Consider the following 19,720-nt stretch of genomic DNA (forward strand, 5'->3'; position numbering starts at 1 on the left):
TACAGCTCATTGACTGCACTCGGTTTGTGGTGGTAAATAGACAGCTACGAAGAATATAGATGAACTCTCTTGGTAAATAGTGTGGTCTACAGCTTATGAGAAACTCTACCTCAGGCAAGCAAAACTTGAGACTTCATATTTCGTGCATGAGCTGTTGTTTACAAATATACATAGACCGTTACCCCTTGTCTTACAAGAGACTGCTGTTCTATCCTGACAAAAAAAAAGTGTAAAACTGACCAGCTGTATGTTATTCATGTCGTCATTCAGCCACGACTCGGAGAAACATAAGATATTACAGTTTAATGCCCTGTTGGTAGGATATACGTGCTCGTAGTGAGTCTATTTTCTAATCCAATGATTGCCAACGTACAAAGGCAGACTACCCACTCGTCGTCAGATCCTTACAAGGCACCCAGACCTACATCCCCAATATATATTTGTCTCTTTCTCCTGCGAATGAGATTATGATGAGGGCCTTGTCGGGTGTCTGGAGTAGATCCTTTGTGTCCGACTCGTTAAAGAAAAAAATCTTCTTTCGGTACGAGGTGAGTAATCGCTGTCCTGATATCTAGAAGCTCTTTTCAGTCATAAAAGACGGTGGCAGAAACATTATGTATAAAACAAGTTAGAAATAATGTGGGGGAAAAAACATAATAGCACAATTGTTTAGTGGACTGTAAAACCGCAGCCATCAAGTTGACTAGCCTGATTAAATTTCAAAAACTATTTGTAAACAATGGTAACTCTTTGTAGAAGGGTACATGGGGTTCCCTGCGGTCAGATAGAAACTCACTCATTTTTCTTGAAGTCAAATAACAGCAATGCCACAGCGACGTCACTGCTGGGAGACTTCTTAAGGACACAGTAGTCCAGATCTTGATCATCCTGTGCACACACACACACACATTATTGATCTCATCCTGTTAGTAGGAGTACCTCCTGTGTAGGCCTAGTCCATGTTGAAAAGCTTCAGTAATAACAACAAACAGATCTTAGACTAGAATGGATACTCACCAAATATGTAGAGAAGCCATTGCTGCTTGTCCTATCCAGACTGAATCCAACCTGAATAGGAAACAGGCAAAGATGACAAAATAGATGTTGGTCAGAGCCATGCATTTTGCTAATAATAAGATTAAATGTACCTGGCTACATCATTTCCCAATGGGACTTCTCATGCAATGACAATTCCCAGAACAGTTATTGAACAGACCACTGACAGATATTGAAATTGATCTTACCGTGGAGCTGTCAATCTTGTCCAGATCCTCCCCAGTAAGGGTAAGACTGGACATATTCACTATCATGTAACCATGTTTGTAGAAGCCAAAAGTGTTCAGGTGGACTTTCTGTCGAATGTCATCCTGAAAGAATGTACATGACAAACAACATTTGATTTTGATCAAGGTCACTGTTAATTGACATTGTAGTATCAGTGCATTAGAGATTAGCTGGCCACCACACTTGGTCAATAACTGTGGCCTACCATTTTCAAATCATAGTACAAGGTGACCAGCTATTAAATCAAAAGCAACATAGCTAACAAGTGTTGTTTGTTAGCTAAAACGCTCAGTGGATAATATGTTAAATACAATTAGAGACGAGCAAGTATTGCGACCTTATGTCGTATCCACGCGTAATTAGCTACACTAGACGATGCATTTATTATGATGAACCGCTAGCTAGCTAGCAGCTAGGTCTGATTGGCATGTAACCCTATTCACTTGTATGCCAGTAAGCGGCCATATGAAACTGGCAAATAAACCTACCTCGAGTTTAAGATGATGTAACCTGCAATGGCTTTCTCTGAGAAATAACAAAAATAACACAATAGTAGCCGTAAACATATATATTTTGTCGGTCGCCATTTTTCTAAAAAAGCATACTTGCAAGCAACACACTTCCGGCAGGATTTACGCACTGACGCATAAAAAAAATGCTGCTACGTCGTACGTTTTTCTTGTTTTGCGTTAATCTTGTGTTTTGGGTAATACATTTTTCCTTGTGTTTTTGGTACTTTTCCTCGTTTGTTTAACAACAAATTACATGTTCTGCTTGAAACATTGAGAATGTAAAACAATTTAATCTTCATTACATTGGCTACATTCCAAGGCCCTGTACAAAGCAAGTCAATCACCAAATATCAATGATGGAAAGAGTTGAAAATGCAGTAACCACATCAATTACTAGCGCTTCCAAACAGGACAATATGATGCATAAGAAAACACATCTGTTAATGATGAATTTAATTAAGTGCACATACATTTAAAACTATAGAATTTCTCTGAAATGTTAAGACCACTTTGAAAGAGATTTGGGAATAGTCTAGCAGTTTCTAAACCCCAGAGAAATATTGGCTACATTCCAGGCCAACTACATTGCAGTCACCTGCCAGATCGTACAACGCCTGGATCATATCAGCTACCTGTAGCATATAATGTAGCAATCTTATACCTGGCTGTGCAGTCGATAATAGGTCACCCATTAGTTGCTGTGTGTACTGCAGCATGACTGCAATATAGTCAGACTAGAACAGGGCCAATCACTCAAATCAAGGGCTAATTTCCATGGTACTTTGGGTATAAGCATTAGTCCAAAACGTTTTGCAACAGGAAACAATAGTTTCTACTTTCTATTGGACAAATTCATGTAGAGCCCTCCCTGTTTTATTCCGTTGGGTTCCTAGATTAAGACGGGTCTGTGTGTTTCTTTACAGTGGACGTACAATTGCACTCTCAGACACAAATTTCCAAGGCAGTGAACATTTTGAAATGTTAATGTCACAAAGCAACTGCAGTATAAAAGACTTAATCAATTATGACAGCTTAGAGTAATTTACAGACATGTTAGTTTACATCGTGCTCAACGCTAAAGGTCTAGTTTTATTGTAGAGGTGTTACATTTTGATTTAACAAGGGAGAATCTCTGATTTACCAAGACGATGACAGCTACACGAAGCACATTTGAAATGTGTAAGAACAGTCAACATATAATGCAAGTCCGCGAGATCGGCAAATGAGGAGCTCACTAAGAAATAGTGAAACAAAATTTACACTGTTCTCTTTGTAAGAAATCCAGTTCATGTTGCAACCCTCTCCCTATGTGTCTCTAATTGGTAGCAATGAAAGGACAGTAAAGAAAGCCATTCTTGTACACAACCCAAAGAAACGTACTGGGTGGAAAGAGTGAGGCCTTTGACTAACCGTTTCCACCTGTCATTTTCGGGGCCTCCCGTCCCACTGCCTTCTTCTCAAACGCTTTTAAAGCACAACACCACTTTGCGTAAACAATAACAGTAAACACCCGTGTCATACTAGAAGGCGCACAAATTAACCCCCCCCAAGAGGCCATGTAAACAGTTTTGGCTTCAAATATAAGACTTAAGGATAATATTTGTTTTCTATTGTTGGAGACTATTTGACTTGAATCCATGTGTTGCATGAGCCAGTTTATAATTGCATAATCCATTAATTAGTAGTAATAACTTATTGGTTAGGATATTGGGACTGGAGATTTATTGCAGTGCAGGGGAGGCTAGATTGTGTGTGAGAGACTATAGTCTCTCTTACACACACCTGCCCACAAAGGATCTGGACTCATGCTAACATCAATAGGGGGGGGAACAGAGTTCTTGCCCAGCACTGACTGACTGACTGTTTATCCTAGACCCAAAGAGGTGACCCCACCTAGCCAGAAGGCATAAATATATATGCATGTGTGACCGGTTTGTGTGCTATGGAGCTGTAGCATCCAGTTGTGTAATACATATAGTTTAAGCTTCCTTTGGTGTCTATCTGGAATTTGTACCAGAACCACTGATTGTTCTGTATCTCTGGTTCTTTTCATAGTGTACTGATGTGTATATATTTTAAAATTTCATTTTGGGCTCATCTGTAAAAGAGACCACAGTCTCAAAATGACTCCCTGTCACAATAAAATAACGTGTGATCCTCAGTAAGGCTTTGTGTGGTACGGGCTAAAACATTTGACATGAACTTGTATTGGCCAGAGCTCTCTATTTATCAATTGAAATGCAATGGCCATTTCTATTATGCTTACCAAGGACTGGGGGTGACACAAAACCCTGTTGCCTGGTACAAATTGAATAACCTACCAGTAAGCATAGCTAACAAGCTTTCCCTTAGGCTGCATGATATCCCAGCATGTAGCTCTCTCCAGAGGGGGTTTCTTCTTGATTCTGCTTAACAGACAAATCAATCTGATCTATTGCTGTTCTGACAGAACCATCCCTTTAAGAGGCAAAGGAAGGGTCAAGGTGTTTCAGGACGCCCCCAACCAGATGGAGGCTTCCAGCGACGAGGACGTGGATGCCAGTGGCATCTCTTAGCGGAGCGGCTTTGGCTGTCACGCTGGGCTTGACGGGGATGACCCTCTTGTCTGGATGTGCCAAGACCGAGTCCCTGCCCTGGCTGAGCCACTGGAGGGCGCTGAGGATGCAGGGGAAAACTAAAGTTTTGCTGCAGCACTCAGCTGCCACCAGTGGGAGAACATCGCGTGAGATGAGCAGCTGGTCGCCGGGCTTCTCTTCCTGGCCGTTGAGCAGGCGCCAGCTCCTCTGGTTGTCCAGGCAACGGGTGAGCATGTTTTCCACAGAGACATTGAAGTTTTGTTGGTCTGAGGAGAGAGGGAAGGTGTTCGGGGGAGGGAGAAAGGTTACACAATGCTACCATGCTAGATTCTTCCAGAATCAAAATGGGTATAATTTAAAATGGCAGATCGTACCGTCAAAGGGAAATCACATGCAGAACGATTTGATTTTAGTTTCACTTTTCAAACATTAATAGCCAGAACATAAAAGCAACACTTCGGCCAATAGATTTATGACAACGTTTGCTGGTTTGGACACCATGTTAATAACACAGCAACATCTTTCTTTGCCCTTCCATTGACAGTGAAGTGAGAACATGCTCACATCCACACCAATGATTAACACAGATCGCGACGCATAATTACAACAGCAGAGCTATTCATTTAGTCATACTAGGCTACTGTTTGATCTGTCAAGCCGCAGTCATTGACAAAGTAGTTGATGTACGTTATGCCTTGCTAAAAATCACAATGTGATAGCCTTACCTGCGTTACATGATGCAATGGCCTCAGTGATGTTGGGGCAGAACACAGCAAAGTCAAAATGGCATGGCTGAAATCCCAATATAGAAAAAAACTAAATCAGTTAGTTGTCCTACAAACATGGCATATACTTTTACATTTTAGTCATTTAGCAAACACTCTTAACCAGAGCGACTAACAGGAGCAATTAGTGTTAGATGCCTTGCTCAAGGGCACATAGAGATTTCACTTAGTCGGCTTGGGGATTCGAAACAGCGACCTTTGTTACTGCCCTTAACCACTACGCTAACTGCTGTCCATACAGTGCGTTCGTCAAGTATTCAGACGCCTAGAATCTTTCCTTTTTACAACCTTACTCAAATGTATTCAATTATTTTGTCCCCCACCCACAATACTCCATAATGACAAAGCAAAAACATGTCTAGAAATGTTTGTACATTTTAAATCTCATATTTAAGTAAGTATTTAGACCCTTTACTCAGTACTTTTTTGACGCGCCTTTGTAAATCGCTGCCAGTAAGGTCTTCTTGGGTATGACTCTACAAGCTTGGCACAGCTGTATTTGGGGAGTTTCTCCCATTCTGCTCTGCAGATCCTCTCAAGCCCTGTCACGTTGGATGGGAAGCGTCGCTGCACAGCTATTTTCAGGTCTCTCCAGAAATGTTCGATCGGGTTCAAGTCCGGGCTCTGGCTGGGCCACTCAAGGACATTCAGAGACTTGTCCCGAAGCCAATCCTGCATTGTCTTGGCTGTGTGCTTAGGGTCGTTGTCGTGTTGGAAGGTGAACCTTCATCTCTGTACTTTGCTCCGTTCACCTTTCCCTCGAGCCTGACAAGTCTCCCAGTCCCTACTGCTGAAAAACATCCCCACTGAGTTTGAAGGTAGGCCTTGAAATACATCCACAGGTACACCTCCAATTATTTCAATTAGCCTATCAGAAGCTTCTAAAGCCATGACATTTTCTGGAATTTTCCAAGCTGTTTAAAGGCACAGTCAACTTAGTGCATGTAAACTTCTGACCCACTGGAATTGTGATAGTGAATTAAGTGAAATAATCTGTCTGTAAACAATTGTTGGAAAAATGACTTATGTCATGCAAAGTAGACATCCAAACCAACTTGACAAAACTATAGTTTGTTATCAAGAAATTTGTGGAATGGTTGAAAAACGAGTTAATGACTCCAACCTAAGTGTATGTAAACTTCCGACTTCAACTGTATGCATCTGTTTATTTGTAATAAATTTGCAAAAGTTTCTAAAAACACGTTTTCCCTCTCATTATGGGGTAGTGTGTAGATGGATGAAATAATTGTTTCACCACTGTGAATAAGGCTGTAACGTAACAAAATGTGGAAAAGGGGAAGGGGTCTGAAAACTTTCCGAATGCACTGTATATGACAATACCATCACAACAGGATGGGCTGACATCATTTGTGATTGGGACACATTGATTGAATGTTTAGTACTTATCGTTGTTGGACAGTTAACCTAGCCTAGGGTACTCACAACCAGTAACTTTAGCATGGCTGCAGAGTCTCTCTCCCCTGTGGCGTTGAACAGTAGCACTCTGACCACAGGACCACTGTAGAGACATAGGGGGTAGGTATACGGTTAGGATACCAGAGATGATCAACTGACAGACTTCGCTTGAATTGCAGAGCTCAACAAATGGTAAGGTGCATAGACTACAATTGACAGGACAACACAGACCTAGTGGATCACAAACTCACATGCAGATACTGACCCTGTGGTTCTTTCGTGTTGAGAGGCAACCTCGCTGAACCAGCTTACACAGGCCAGCATGCTACGAGTGGTGTGGGCCCCATCCAGGAAGTAGGTGACTGGGCCATGCTTCAGAGTCTGGGTCCTCCCCGGCCATTCAGTGTCCTCCAGCCCTACCGCCCAAGAGGAAAGTGATGTACTGTTGCTGAATACCAAAATGGAACCCTAGCATCTACTGCAGATTTAAAATGATTGGATAGGTGTAAGCAGGAAGTTGCGCTGGAGGCTTCCTTGGTTGTTGGTGCTGAAACAGGGGAACGAACCATGGACCTTGATATACAGTCCACCTAGTCCTCTGCTATAAAGCCATTAGTAATTCAACCCCCACCCCCCAATCCTCAAATTCAGAGAAAAACACGTAGTATTTTCATGACCTATCAATGCTCAGGTGATTGTGTTCACCCCCGTGGGTTTCACCAGAGGCTGTTATTTTGCAGGTGAGTGTGTTGGAGTTGTTCTATTGAACTGACCTTTCGCCATAATGGGGCTTGGCTGGAAGCCAGCGGCCGGCGACACACCTTTACTCTCGTCAGCGGGGGAAGGGATGCTCTGGTCTACAGAAGAGTAGAAGATGAGGAATACACATGACCTGAAATCACCACACAATCAAAACATACCATGTCCAATAATCTCACACCTGTATACACCCAGGTTGTTCCTTTACCCTACCACCCCCAGACCAGCCTCAAACTCACTCCCACCTACCAGGAAGGCAGCGTCTCTGTAGCCAGCTGTGGCTGAGCTGCAGGGCAAGGGAGGCGTTGGAGCGCTGGTGGTGGCCAGCCAGGCCCAGACGCAGAGGTCCCGAGTCAGCAGGGTACTCCTCCAGTTCTGGGCACACCCAGAGAGGACACTGAGGAGGAAGAAGAGAGAGGGTAGGAGAAAGAGTCAAAGTTATTCAAGGACAGTCCAAGGGACAGATTCACATCAAAGTCTGATATTATGCCATTGTGTTACCCTGAAATGTGACATTAAACTATTTGCTCATTTACTGCTTACATAGATCATAGAATTCTTAGGAGGCTCTTTGAAACTGTCATATGCCCACCCAGGATGATTTTTTTCATTAAACCACTGAGGTCACTTCTGGTGACTTTTTAAAAAGGACATTTCACTCCACAATGATTAGGGTGGGGCACCACTGCTATATAAATACAGGGGAAACATTCTGTTCATACTTCATTGTAGGCCAGGTATCTACAAACTGTCTACAGACAATGTTGTATCTTGTTTTATGACTTCTTTATTGGCTCTCACCCCAATCTCCTTCGCTCGCTCTTTGAGAACCATCATAGGGCTGTCTGGTTGCTTCACAGTGAAGGCAGGAACTCCTGGCTGAGGAGACACGAGAAATAATTAAATATTGTCTGTAACTCCTGTTTATTTCAGCATAGTCAAAATATTAACACTTGTGGCTTTCTTGGTGTTTTACTACACGCATTAAACAATCACGCGTCAATTGAGGCTACTTTGTAACATTCTAGAGGTGCTGTTCTGAAAATGTTCTGTGTCAGAATGTATCAAAAGTGCGGCCTTGACAAAGCAAGAGTTAAACTGTACTGCAATCTAACCTTAAAAATGCCCCCTTTCTGCCAGGCAATTTTCTCGATGGTATCCCCCAGTATTGAGGTGTGATCTATACCCAGGGAGGCGATGCCACACACCCACGGCCTCCTGTCAGAGGAGGACATACAGAGCATAGACTACAGAGTTCAGTGGACTCAATGGATCGTCACACAAAATAACTGTTTATACAGCAGGGAATGTGAGATAAATGGTCTGTACGATACTGCATGCAGAGGCGGCATAAATTACATGTTTAAACAGATTTCATGTTAAAGGTAGACTAAATGATATAGCCATGCGGTAGAAGTGAACGACAGGCAACACTGTTACAGCGTGGTAGCCACGGGAACAAAACAGAGAAGTTGAGCCTCCTGTTTCAACGCTCTTAGTGGTTGCAGACCCACTAGGTGGTTTACTTTCTGCATCTGCGTCATAGCGCTGAGTCTACCTTTAACTAGTTTGTATTAGCTACTTGTTTTGAAAGTGTAACCAGCGGGTGAAGGGTGAGAACAGAAATGAACTGCATGTCAGATCCACCAGTTCTCTTGTTGGTGACCATCTAGTGTAGTACTAGCTTTGATCTGACCATGGAGAGGTCCTACAGGCGAGATTGATTTGCATCTCAATGATGGGAAAGTACAGGGGCAAGTCAAACTAATCATTTGTCCAGCGTAGAAAATGTATTCCATACATAGTTAGAATTAGATAAGCATATCAAACCTGAATGCTTGTGCCTACATTGCACATCTTTGAAAGTCTTTAGCTCGTTAAATTTTTTTTAAGTCTGTTCTCAACAACCCTCTTCAAATAGCACCTAATGTCTCTCTCGTTCTATCAACTAACAATAAATGGAGACCTTTCATTGCAAAATGGGGCTGCTGACAAATGGGAGGCTTGACGAGACAGTCAGTCACGCTTTGTTAACGAGGTCGCACCATAGGACAAAATGGTGGAAGCGCTTGTCGAGTGAGTTCAGTGAGACATTAGGCACACAGCAGCAGTCACTAGAGACTTTGGAACTGAGCCAGGGGGTACAGTGAGGGGAATTAGGGTATGCTACAGAGGGGGATTCCATGAGGGAATGGTTACATCAGCTGCATCATCATCAAAGAGATCTATTTCTAATTAACAGCGATTATGGACCATTGAACTAAATCCGGTTAGTTTCCCATCCCATAGGATCCAACTACATGCTTCTTACCTGATTATGTTTGTGCAGTCATAGGCTCCACCAATCCCAACCTCAATCACTGCCAAGTCCACCTGCATCACAAGACAATATGGGTGGCTGAGCTCAACCCACATTTCTATTCAGTCATTTCAAGAGGTCAATTGAAAGAATTGATGAGTGCCTTTTTTTTTTACCAAGAAGAATTGAGTCATGAAATGTAAGTAACTTCCTGATTAGATGAGTCGATCATCTGACCCTGTGACAGATAAGCCATAACTCAGGAGAAATGTTTACCAGTACAGGTTGTGACTCATTAGTAGCCATGAAGACACCAATATATATTTTTAAAAAAGGTTACCACTATGCATTAGGGGTAAAAACAAAACATGAGGGGCCCCTTGTCTCCTTTTTCGTGCCAAACCTATCAGGTGTGTGAAGAAATGAACAAGGACAGAAGGGAAAGGGAGCACCCACCAGCCCTAGACACACCAGCAATGCTGCACAGGGACACCAGAGGTATGATGGGAATACAGGACCTGATATGAGAGATGTGGTACACTGGTTATAGCGACCTACCTTCTCCTGCAGGAAGATGTGGAAGGCCAGGATTGTCAGGAAGCGGAAGTAAGCGGGCATACTCCCCCCGTGAGTGTCCTGAGAGGTGTCAAAGGTCAACAGGATATTACTATAACAGCGTCGTAGTATCCCTTCAACATCTCAAAGAGCAAATACGCAATCTCATTTAAGGGCGACAGCTACAGCATGGGACATCTACAACAAATCATATGACACACATGCATGCACTGGTCATTATAGGACGAGAGGTTTTTCATTTTCTTCCTAAACTCAATTATCAGTTCTAACGGCTAGAGACAGGAATACTACACAAGGTAAAGTGGGCTGAATTCAGGCAATGGCCCAAGCCCAGATGTATACCAGTTACAGGCAAATTGTGAAGGGCCCTGCTATTTTAAATGTATGAGTAGAACTCATTTAATTTCTAGTTCAGACAGTGGTACTTTATTAGTACGTCCAACTTAAAGATATTTTAAGAATTTATTAATTACATTTTATTTTCTCTACAGGAAAAGGAACAACTTGTCATGGTTGGAGAATGTGTCATATTCTGAAACACATTAAAGACACACCCTTCTCCTTGGAGGTCAATGACCAGGAGCACAGAAAGCAGAACTCCAAACCGTCACTACAATTGGATTCGGAACCTTTTCCCACAACTACCTTGGTTTCATACAGCCGTCCATACACCTGCCAGAAATATTTTGTGAAGAGTTCTTTGCCGATTGGTTTTCCATTAATTCTTATCCTCTCCCTGACTTGTACCAAATGTGGGGAACTGCAACCGACAGAAAACAATGTGTTAACAGTCAAAAACATGACTTAAGATATATAATTGAGGATGATTAATTCTTAAAAAAAGGGGTATGGTAAGTGAACCTTTGCAGTAGAGTAGAAATTCACTGAAACATTTCTCAATTTCTTATGACTAAAATGAGTCTCATTTCTCCAATACATGTTCAAAAGGGTTAAAAATCCAAACCATGGGAATGTTTACCTAACACTAACCTAATAAAAGCAGTTCTGTACGAATGAGGTTTATGCAAAAAATAAATTAAGTAAAATCATAACATCTGATCTTCAGGTCGGAAAGTCTGAGCTCTAGAAAGATGGCAGAGTTTCCGACTTGGATGACCGCTCAAAACAAATTCTCCCAGTGGGTTAATTTTTTCTGAGTTCTCAGTTGTCTTGAACGCACTGAAGGTGGAGATTTCCGAGTTCCCAGAGTTCCTGCACAAATTCATGCTGTTCCTATGACCAAAGAAAGTGAAATATTCCTCAATATTAAAATAGACAAACTGCTAATAACAATAGAAACCCAGGGCTATCGATACACTTGGCTAATCATTAATTGCAGTGCAAGTGGATGTAGGGAGAAGTGCATTGTGCTTGTAAGTGTTTAATGACATTAAGGTGTTAACAGAGTTGAATAAAAATAGACATGAACTCACTCAAAAGCCACAGCTCTTTGTTATATTCTTTGACAGTCTCTGGCCATGGTTTTAAAAGTTATGAAATCACACATAGGCTGTGGATGCTGTCTGGTGATTTGAGCTATTTGATTGGTCAGCGCAATAGGCGCACTCGATTTAGCCACAGTCGATCATGACCACTGCTCTGTAACTACTACACAAGAACGTTGGCTCAGCAGTCAGTGAACTTACTGAATAATGTTTCATGCAGGAAATCAGATGACAGATTATGGCTGAGTTAACTGGATGAGGCTGGTAACCACAAGTAAATGTCCTCAACTCTGCATCAAAAATGTATTAATTAATTAGCTGTAGGTAGGACTGCTCTGGATTTGACACTTCTTGATATGTACCTGTAAAATCCAGTCCGAAAACCATAACTTCTCAGTATTTGTTCTGTGAAGGCACACGTTGACCCCTGAAAGATACAAATGTGAAACATTACTCACCTTCTTCCCACAATGCCATATCAAGTTGTTTACAACATTTGTTTGGCAAACTTTGCTCAAGATACAAGCTTGGGGCTATCTCATAGATTAGTCGATTTAAACACACACACCTTGCCTTTCGTTCCTGTGACATGAATGATATTGAGATGGTCAAGTTCTTCCACCTTGGAATCAAAATGCGAAAACATTTAGATTAGGAGATAATCGATACATAATAAATGTTAGGGGTAGACACTGCTGTAGAATATATTTACCACCAGGCCTGCTCGCTCCAGGAAGCCCCTCATGGCCTGGAGCTGGAGTTGAGGGTGACCGCGCTCTCGACGCACTTGCTCCAGGGCACAGGCATTGGTCTGCAGGGTGTTGAGGGTGCACACTGCGTCCTGTAGTGGCAGAAATAAAACACAAGAGTGCATGTAGTTTTTAATATCTCTGGATGGCTTTTTATTTTACTTGATTTGACCTTTATTGCCTAGTTAACTAGGCAAGTTAGTTAAAGAACAAATTCTTATTTTCAATGACAGCCTTGTTCTGTGTAGAAAACAGATTTTTATCTTGCCAGCTCGGGGATTTGATCTTGCAACCTTTCGGTTACAAGTCCATCGCTCTAACCACTAGCCTACCTGCCGCCCCAGAATTTTTACACAAGACCGTGAAATTAAAACCTTGCCAATTCCACTTTGTAGTGTTTGATGCACACACGTGTTTCATTAAGACTATAGTTGATAACGGGGAGAAAACGCTTACATTTTAACTAAATAATTTCACATGCTACGGAACGGTCTAAACTTTAAGCAGACTGTCACGGTCTGTTGAATGCATGAGTTTACCATGGTAGCTATATTTACTTTGTTAATAATCTCGCACCATGACTTCACCAGCCACACGTAGCCTGTGGGCTGAGCTATCCAGCTAGATAGTAGAGACCGTTTGTGGAGATGGCTAGCTTGCAAGTAAGTGAAAGTTGAGCAGGTATGGTTGGTACAGTAGCTACGTTTACTGTCTGAACAGTGCACACTTCTTTAATTGGGGCGTTGGGGTTTGCATATTAACTAGTTTAAGTAGGCTAACAAAATATCAAACTGCTCAGCGGAGTATTTAATATTATTTTTGACAAATAACTTGAGGAAAACATTTATGCTGAGAAGTTCGCTAAAACTGACCCGCGCCATGCTGCCTAGCCTCATAACTTGCATCAGAGAGCAGATTAGCTAATGTCCATCCCAAAGCCAGTCCATTCGGGAGTTTTAATAGTATTTGTCCCTTGCACTCGAACACTAGTTTGTTGATTTGAAGGTAAATGATTGCTAGATAGATGGCGAAGTAGAATGGCTCTCATTTATTTTTATGTATAGCAAGCTGTTGATCAAGTTGAACGTGAGCCATAAACTTGTCAAACTAGCGAGGTAACGTTAGATAGTACGTTAACTTGCTAGCACATTGGCTAGCAGATGATAGCCACAGTATCTTACCTGATACTCCATTCTGTGAAGTCGCGGTTCTGCCTTTGTACTTGAATACTTCACTGTGGTAAACTTGGACGACCAGTCCTTCTGGCGGAGGAACGCGGCAAATACGGAGCTCCGCTCCAACACGCGAGAAAAGCGTACCATCATGGGGCTTGTGTAAGCGCAGACAGGAAACTGCCGCCAAATTTGGGCGATATTCCTGTCAGAACGTGGTGTCGTCACGCCACGCCTCTTGAGAGAAATGTCTTGTTCTGTGGGGTTTATCGGCGGTTGGCATCCAACGTTATGGTGCATTACCGCCACTTACTGTACTGGAGTGTGGGCCAGAAACAAGGAGGAACTAAATCCTACCTGCCAGCCCCGTTTCTCTTTAAAAAAGACAGCAACATTTTTGAAGCTGTATCTAATGATGTTCTACACATTATGCTCATAGGAGAGAGGAGGTGGATGTGAAGGTGCAAATGAGCAAGTCAGTGGCTAATTGAATCATATGGACAGTGGTGGTGCAGTGATGCCAGGAGCAGTGAAAGAGCCACACCATTGGCAGGAATCTATAGAGTACCGCATTATGAGTCATACTACCCATATAACCTCAGGGTCAAACAGGGAAATGTTTCCAATCATTTTTACACCATTCGTTTTTCCCATGGGGGATTTTAGAAACACTTAAACTAAGGTGTGTGTCTTGTGTAGGCTTACCCTACACATGGCCAAGGTGACTTTTATCAATATATTTGCCTGTATTTATCCCTCAAAAATGAAATGCTAATTAGCTGCCAATTCATAGAAATTTCTGTAGGACCTGGACATGGCTTTTTTAGTATTGTTTTCTCTCTTTAGCTGTATCAATTGCTGTCATCTACTGTTATGGATGAGGAATTGGTGTAAAAGTATTTCCTTTTGAAATATTCCACAAGGTGGCACCATACTACTATGAGCGGTATAAAAACATGACCTTATCCAAATCATATACAGCACATTCCAATTTTAGTCTCTCAATTGGAAATTATAACCGTGTGCATATCAGATACCATGGGTATGACACAAAAATACTTGTTTACTGTTCTTTTTTTTACAGCAATAAAGGACCTCTGGGGTTTGTGGTATGTGGCCAGTATACCACAGTTACGGTCTGTGTCCAGGCACTCCGCTTCAATGTTGTGATTAAGAACAGCCACACCCTCTTGGGTCTTATTGCTTAATTATACAGTGGTATAATGGATGTAAAAAATAAATCCAGGACAGGAAACAATCTTGAAACCTCCACACTGGGCACACACTGGTTGAATCAACGTTGTTTCCAAGTCATTTCAATAAAATTACATCGAACCAATGTGGAGTAGACGTTGAATTGGCGTCATGGGTCATGTCAAAGATGCTTAAAAGTGCAATCCGTAACATTGATTTCTGGTGACAAGTATCGGCAATGTTGTGAGTGTGTTTGTTTCAGGTTGATTGTGTTTGCCACAGGTGATAGAGAGGATATTGGAACGACCTTAATGTCGTAGTGATCCTGTCAAAAGGTGTGGATCTCTTGGTGTAACGGCTGAGGTGTTGGGTTGACAGTCACTGGAACTGGGTTCGAGACCCAGTCAGGGTTATCCCCAAGTTTGCTACATTGGTGTCGGAACTGTCATTAAGGCCATCGGAGAGGCGTGTACATGTGAGGGACTTGTTATAGAAAAGCATTGGCACCAAATTGTAGTTACAACATTGTGCATTCAAAGTAATATAAGTCCCATTTGTCCATGAATATGTGAGACTGAGCTGGATGTTACAATACACTTAATATTTCATTGCCATTCTAAACCAATACTTTGTAACTCACTGCAAGACATTTTTATAGCATCATTTAATATTGAAGTCAGTTTTCAAATAGTTTCTCTCTCTTGGGGTGGCAGGGTAGCCTAGTGGTTAGAGCATTGGACTAGTAACTGGAAGGTTGCAAGTTCAAACCCCTGAGCTGACAAGGTACAAATCTGTCATTCTGCCCCTGAACAGTTAACCCACTGTTCCTAGGCCATCATTGAAAATAAGAATTTGTTCTTAAATGACTTGCCTAGTTAAATAAATAAAAACACCTTTAATTACTTCAATATCACAATAAAAGGTGATGTTTTGTCACACCCTGATCCGTTTCACCTGTCGTGCTTGTCTCCAACCCCCACCAGGTGTCTCCCATTTTCTCCCATTATCCCCTGTGTACTGCCTGCCGTTCTGTCCCTGTTTGACTCTGCCTTGGATCACTGACCTCTGCCTGCCCTGAGCCTGCCTGCCGTTCTGTCCCTGTTTGACTCTGCCTTGGATTACTGACCTCTGCCTGCCCTTGAGCTGCCATTTGCCTGGCCCCTGTTTTTTTAATAAACATCTGAGATTAAAAGTGCAATCCGTAACATTGATTTCTGGTGACAAGTATCGGCAATGTTGTGAGTGTGTTTGTTTCAGGTTGATTGTGTTTGCCACAGGTGATAGAGAGGATATTGGAACGACCTTAATGTCGTAGTGATCCTGTCAAAAGGTGTGGATCTCTTGGTGTAACGGCTGAGGTGTTGGGTTGACAGTCACTGGAACTCTGTGTCTGCCTCCTTTGTCTGCATCTGGGTCTTTTCCTGAGTCTTGTCAGTACGAACTGGCTATCACTGACCCAGCAGACACGGACCAGCTCTGCAACGCCGTATCCTCCCAAGGAGCCACCATTGGAAGACACAAGGAGTTACTTCCAAATCTTATGGAAGGATTCCAGACCTTAGTGGAACGTCATGACCACACTTTCAACACATTACAGGAGCAATTCCGCAGATTATCTATTAGGCAGCCAGCCAGCCATAACAGTAGTCTCACAGTAACCCCGCTGTCAGCAGCGGGTCTCCCCAGGCTCCTCGAGAACCCGGGTTACCTCCTCCGGAGCGCTTACAATGGAGATTCAGGAACCTGTTGGGCGTTGGGCGTATCTCCCAGAATTGGGCGTATCTCCCAGTGCTCCTTCATCTTCGAGCTGCAGCCCCCTTCTTTTCCCCCTGGACCGCTCAAAGTTAGAGTACCTGATAACGCTGATGTCCGGAGGGCTCTCGCCTGGGCTATGGTGGTGTAGGAGCAACAATCCACCGTGTGCTTCAGTCTGGAGGAGTTCATGGCAGAGGTAAAAAGATGGTAGATTCTCCATTGTTCGGGAGAGGCGCTGCTCAGAAGCTACTCCTCCAATGTCAAGACTCCTGTAGTGTTGCAGACTATGCTGTCGCTTTCCGCACATTGGCCACCAAGAGTCTCTGGAACACGGAATCCCTGTTCGACACGTTCCTTCATCGATTATCGGAGGAGGTTAAATGAGCTCACTGCCCGGGAGCTGCCCATAGATCTAGACTCTCTCCTCGCCTTTACCATACAGATTTATGGGCGGGAACGTAGGGGAGGGGGGGGTCTGTTCCCAGCCACATTCGTTCGTCCACGGATCCCACCTTACCTCAGAGGAATCCCGGAAGTCCCCGGCCTCTACATTACCAAGAGAATCTGAGTTCCCCCGAGTATCACAGAGGTCTGCCGACTTGCCTCCTACGGAGCATATGCAACTTGGCAAAGCTAGATTGTCTCCTGCCGAATGTTTACCCAGACTGAACTCCAAGAGCTGCCTGTATTGTGGAACTACAGGACATTTCATTTCTAACTGTCCATTAAAAGACCAGGCAGAGAATTTCCAATCTCCCATTACTTGTACCCCGCTCCATGCCATCCTGCTGTGGGATGACCGGTCTAAATCTCTCCGTGTACTTATTGACTCTGGGCCTGACTAGAGTTTTATAGACGCTACCCTGGTGCAAAAGTTCGGGTATCCCCACTCAACCCCTCTCCATTCCCATGAACGTCAGAGACGGACGGTCACTCTATTGGCAGAGTCACCCATAACACGGTTCCTATCAACCTGCGAGTGTCAGGTAACCGCAGTGGGTCTATGCAATTTCTGCTAATCGAATCTCCTCAGGTACCCGTGGTATTGGGGTTTTCATGGCTTCAGAGGCACAATCCCCTCATCGACTGGACTGTTGGTTCTATCTCGGGTTGGAGCAAGTTCTGCCACGCTCCATGTCTGAAGTCGGCACAGGACATCTTCCTGCGGGCTTGGCAAAGCTTCCGCCCTCTCCGCTGTTCCCACGGAGTACCAGGATCTCCAGGAGGTTTTCAACAAGGCCCGGACCACAGCGCTTCCTCCGCATCGGCCCTATGACTGCATTATCGACCTTCTCCCGGGTACTACACCACCTCAGGGGGGTGGCTTTATTCCCAGTCGGGTCCGGAGACCAAGGCGATGGAAGGGTACATTGGGGACTCCCTGGCTGCAGGGTGTATCCGTCCATCTGTCTCCCCCGACAGCGCAGGGTTCTTTGTGGAGAAGGACAAAACCCTGCACCCGTGTATCAACTGCCAGGGCCTTAATGGTATCACGGTTTAAAACAATACCCGCTACCACTCATCTCCTCGGTTTTTGAGCCTCTCTGGGGGCTACAATCTTCTCGAAGTTGGACCTAACCAGATGTTTGTCCTGGACTCTGCCTGTACCCCGGTCCTGGAATGGGCTCATTCCCCCAGACTTGCCTGCCATCCTGGCTCCCGTCGGACCCTTGCCTTTGTCATGACGTTTGCCTTGGTTTATGACAGTCATAAATACCTCTTCCCCCCTTTTCCCTCTCTCTACCCTACTGAGGTTACATTTTCAAAACCCTTGGTTAACATATAGATTCTGGGAACATCAGTAGGTGGGGGGAAATGAACTATATTATGGTAATCCGAACAATTGAACATATGCAGTGGTACTTAATGAATATGATGTCAGTTCGGTTGTCATCTGAGACATTCTCATCAATGATAAGATGACAAACCCTACAGTGGAAAGTCTAAACATCAGAGTTATCGGATTCACATGGAATTGTTGTTCAATTTAAATGTTTGAATATGAAATTATTTGTGATGGGATGAAATGTGATTTTAGCTTCTAAAATGTGAGATTTGGGTCTTCATAAGATAGGTCTGCTCAATCAGTGGCCCGCCCCTGGGAAGGGACATGGGCTATAAAACTTTTCAAACACGCCCTCCTCTCCCTTCCTATATAAGCCCTTGACGACAATATAACCTCCTGTTCCGAGGATGTAGGACGACGGTCCTATGTCAGAATGGTTCAGATAATAACTACAGAACGAATGCAACATCAGCGTGAGCTTTGGTTGCGAATGGTATGAACATTGAACTCTTATTCACTGCAGAAGTGATACCTCCTAGCCGTTGAGTTAGCAACAGCAGATGCAAACAAGGGTTAGGAAGGAACAATTGACCACCAGAGACATTCTTCAAAGGACTCGTTTGGGCAACATGGCCTTCCATTTACCATCAACCTACCGAAGCGCAGCTCAGAGTAAATATTTATTGCATTTTCCTTTTCCAAATGGGTGGTAATTTAGAATACATAAAATACTGTATTTACGATAGCACAGCTTTGGCCTTTGTTCCTCAGTCTTCCCGCTCCTTCACTCAAACCCTGCCCTTTTCTTTTGGGTAACAAGCCGTCATATCTGTTCTGCCCGCCAGGGACGTTTCCCTTTATGAAGTAATTTGTAATCAAGTTATGATTTAATTATGTGTATGTGTAATTCTGTGTGATTAGTTAGGTATTTAGTAAATAAATGATTAAACCCAATTTTGTATTGCTGATTCAAATTGTAAGCCAGGGTTCGTGCAGATAACCAAGAATTTACAACTTTCAGATGAGACTGAATTAAGATGAAGATTAATGTTGACTGCTATTGATGTAAAATATTACTAGATCTTTAAGAGTTTATTCGGAAGATAACAGCTCTATAAATATTCTTTCTAGTTAATTACATTTACATGATTATCTCAATCAGGTAATAGTAATTACGGAGAAATCATTTTGTAGAATAGCATGTCATATTACTTAATCCGGCATAGCCAAAGACACGACACCTTTGTACGACAACATTTTTTGTGGCCCACCATGGTTCCTGACGTCTCTGCATTCGTCACCGCCCGCACTGTGTGTGTGCTCAGCAAACTGCTCTTCTCAAGACTACCTCCAGGTATCGGCGACAGGCGGACCGCCACCGGACCACTGTTCCCCGCTACTGTCTTCGGCAG

At 43.2% G+C, this 19,720-nt stretch overlaps 2 protein-coding genes across 2 annotated transcripts in view; both read right to left on the bottom strand.

The window, feature by feature from the left end:
- gpr107 (G protein-coupled receptor 107) overlaps positions 1 to 1,941 on the bottom strand; it is a 31,604-nt gene extending 29,663 nt beyond the window's left edge. Inside the window, exons 1-4 of the mRNA XM_024381625.2 lie at positions 1,773 to 1,941; positions 1,245 to 1,367; positions 1,018 to 1,068; positions 797 to 888 (exon numbers count right to left, since the gene is read on the bottom strand). Coding sequence (XP_024237393.1) covers positions 797 to 888; positions 1,018 to 1,068; positions 1,245 to 1,367; positions 1,773 to 1,871 — 365 coding nt within the window. The 5' untranslated portion in view covers positions 1,872 to 1,941. The remainder of the gene's footprint in view (positions 1 to 796; positions 889 to 1,017; positions 1,069 to 1,244; positions 1,368 to 1,772) is intronic.
- Positions 1,942 to 2,066: 125 nt separating this feature from the next.
- Positions 2,067 to 13,782, bottom strand: LOC112220054 (folylpolyglutamate synthase, mitochondrial). Its single transcript, XM_024381624.2, has 15 exons — positions 13,583 to 13,782; positions 12,365 to 12,493; positions 12,221 to 12,274; positions 12,015 to 12,079; positions 10,853 to 10,967; positions 10,190 to 10,267; positions 9,644 to 9,705; positions 8,448 to 8,550; positions 8,134 to 8,211; positions 7,582 to 7,729; positions 7,347 to 7,430; positions 6,839 to 6,989; positions 6,601 to 6,676; positions 5,098 to 5,164; positions 2,067 to 4,638 (listed from the first exon to the last, which is right to left on the bottom strand). The coding sequence occupies exons 1-15, from the start codon at positions 13,724 to 13,726 to the stop codon at positions 4,256 to 4,258; spliced, it is 1,737 nt and encodes a 578-aa protein (XP_024237392.1). The 5' UTR covers positions 13,727 to 13,782; the 3' UTR covers positions 2,067 to 4,255.
- Positions 13,783 to 19,720: the final 5,938 nt, after the last annotated feature.

The sequence above is a fragment of the Oncorhynchus tshawytscha genome, linkage group LG20, assembly GCF_018296145.1.
Source record: "Oncorhynchus tshawytscha isolate Ot180627B linkage group LG20, Otsh_v2.0, whole genome shotgun sequence".
In the NCBI taxonomy this organism is placed as follows: domain Eukaryota; kingdom Metazoa; phylum Chordata; class Actinopteri; order Salmoniformes; family Salmonidae; genus Oncorhynchus; species Oncorhynchus tshawytscha.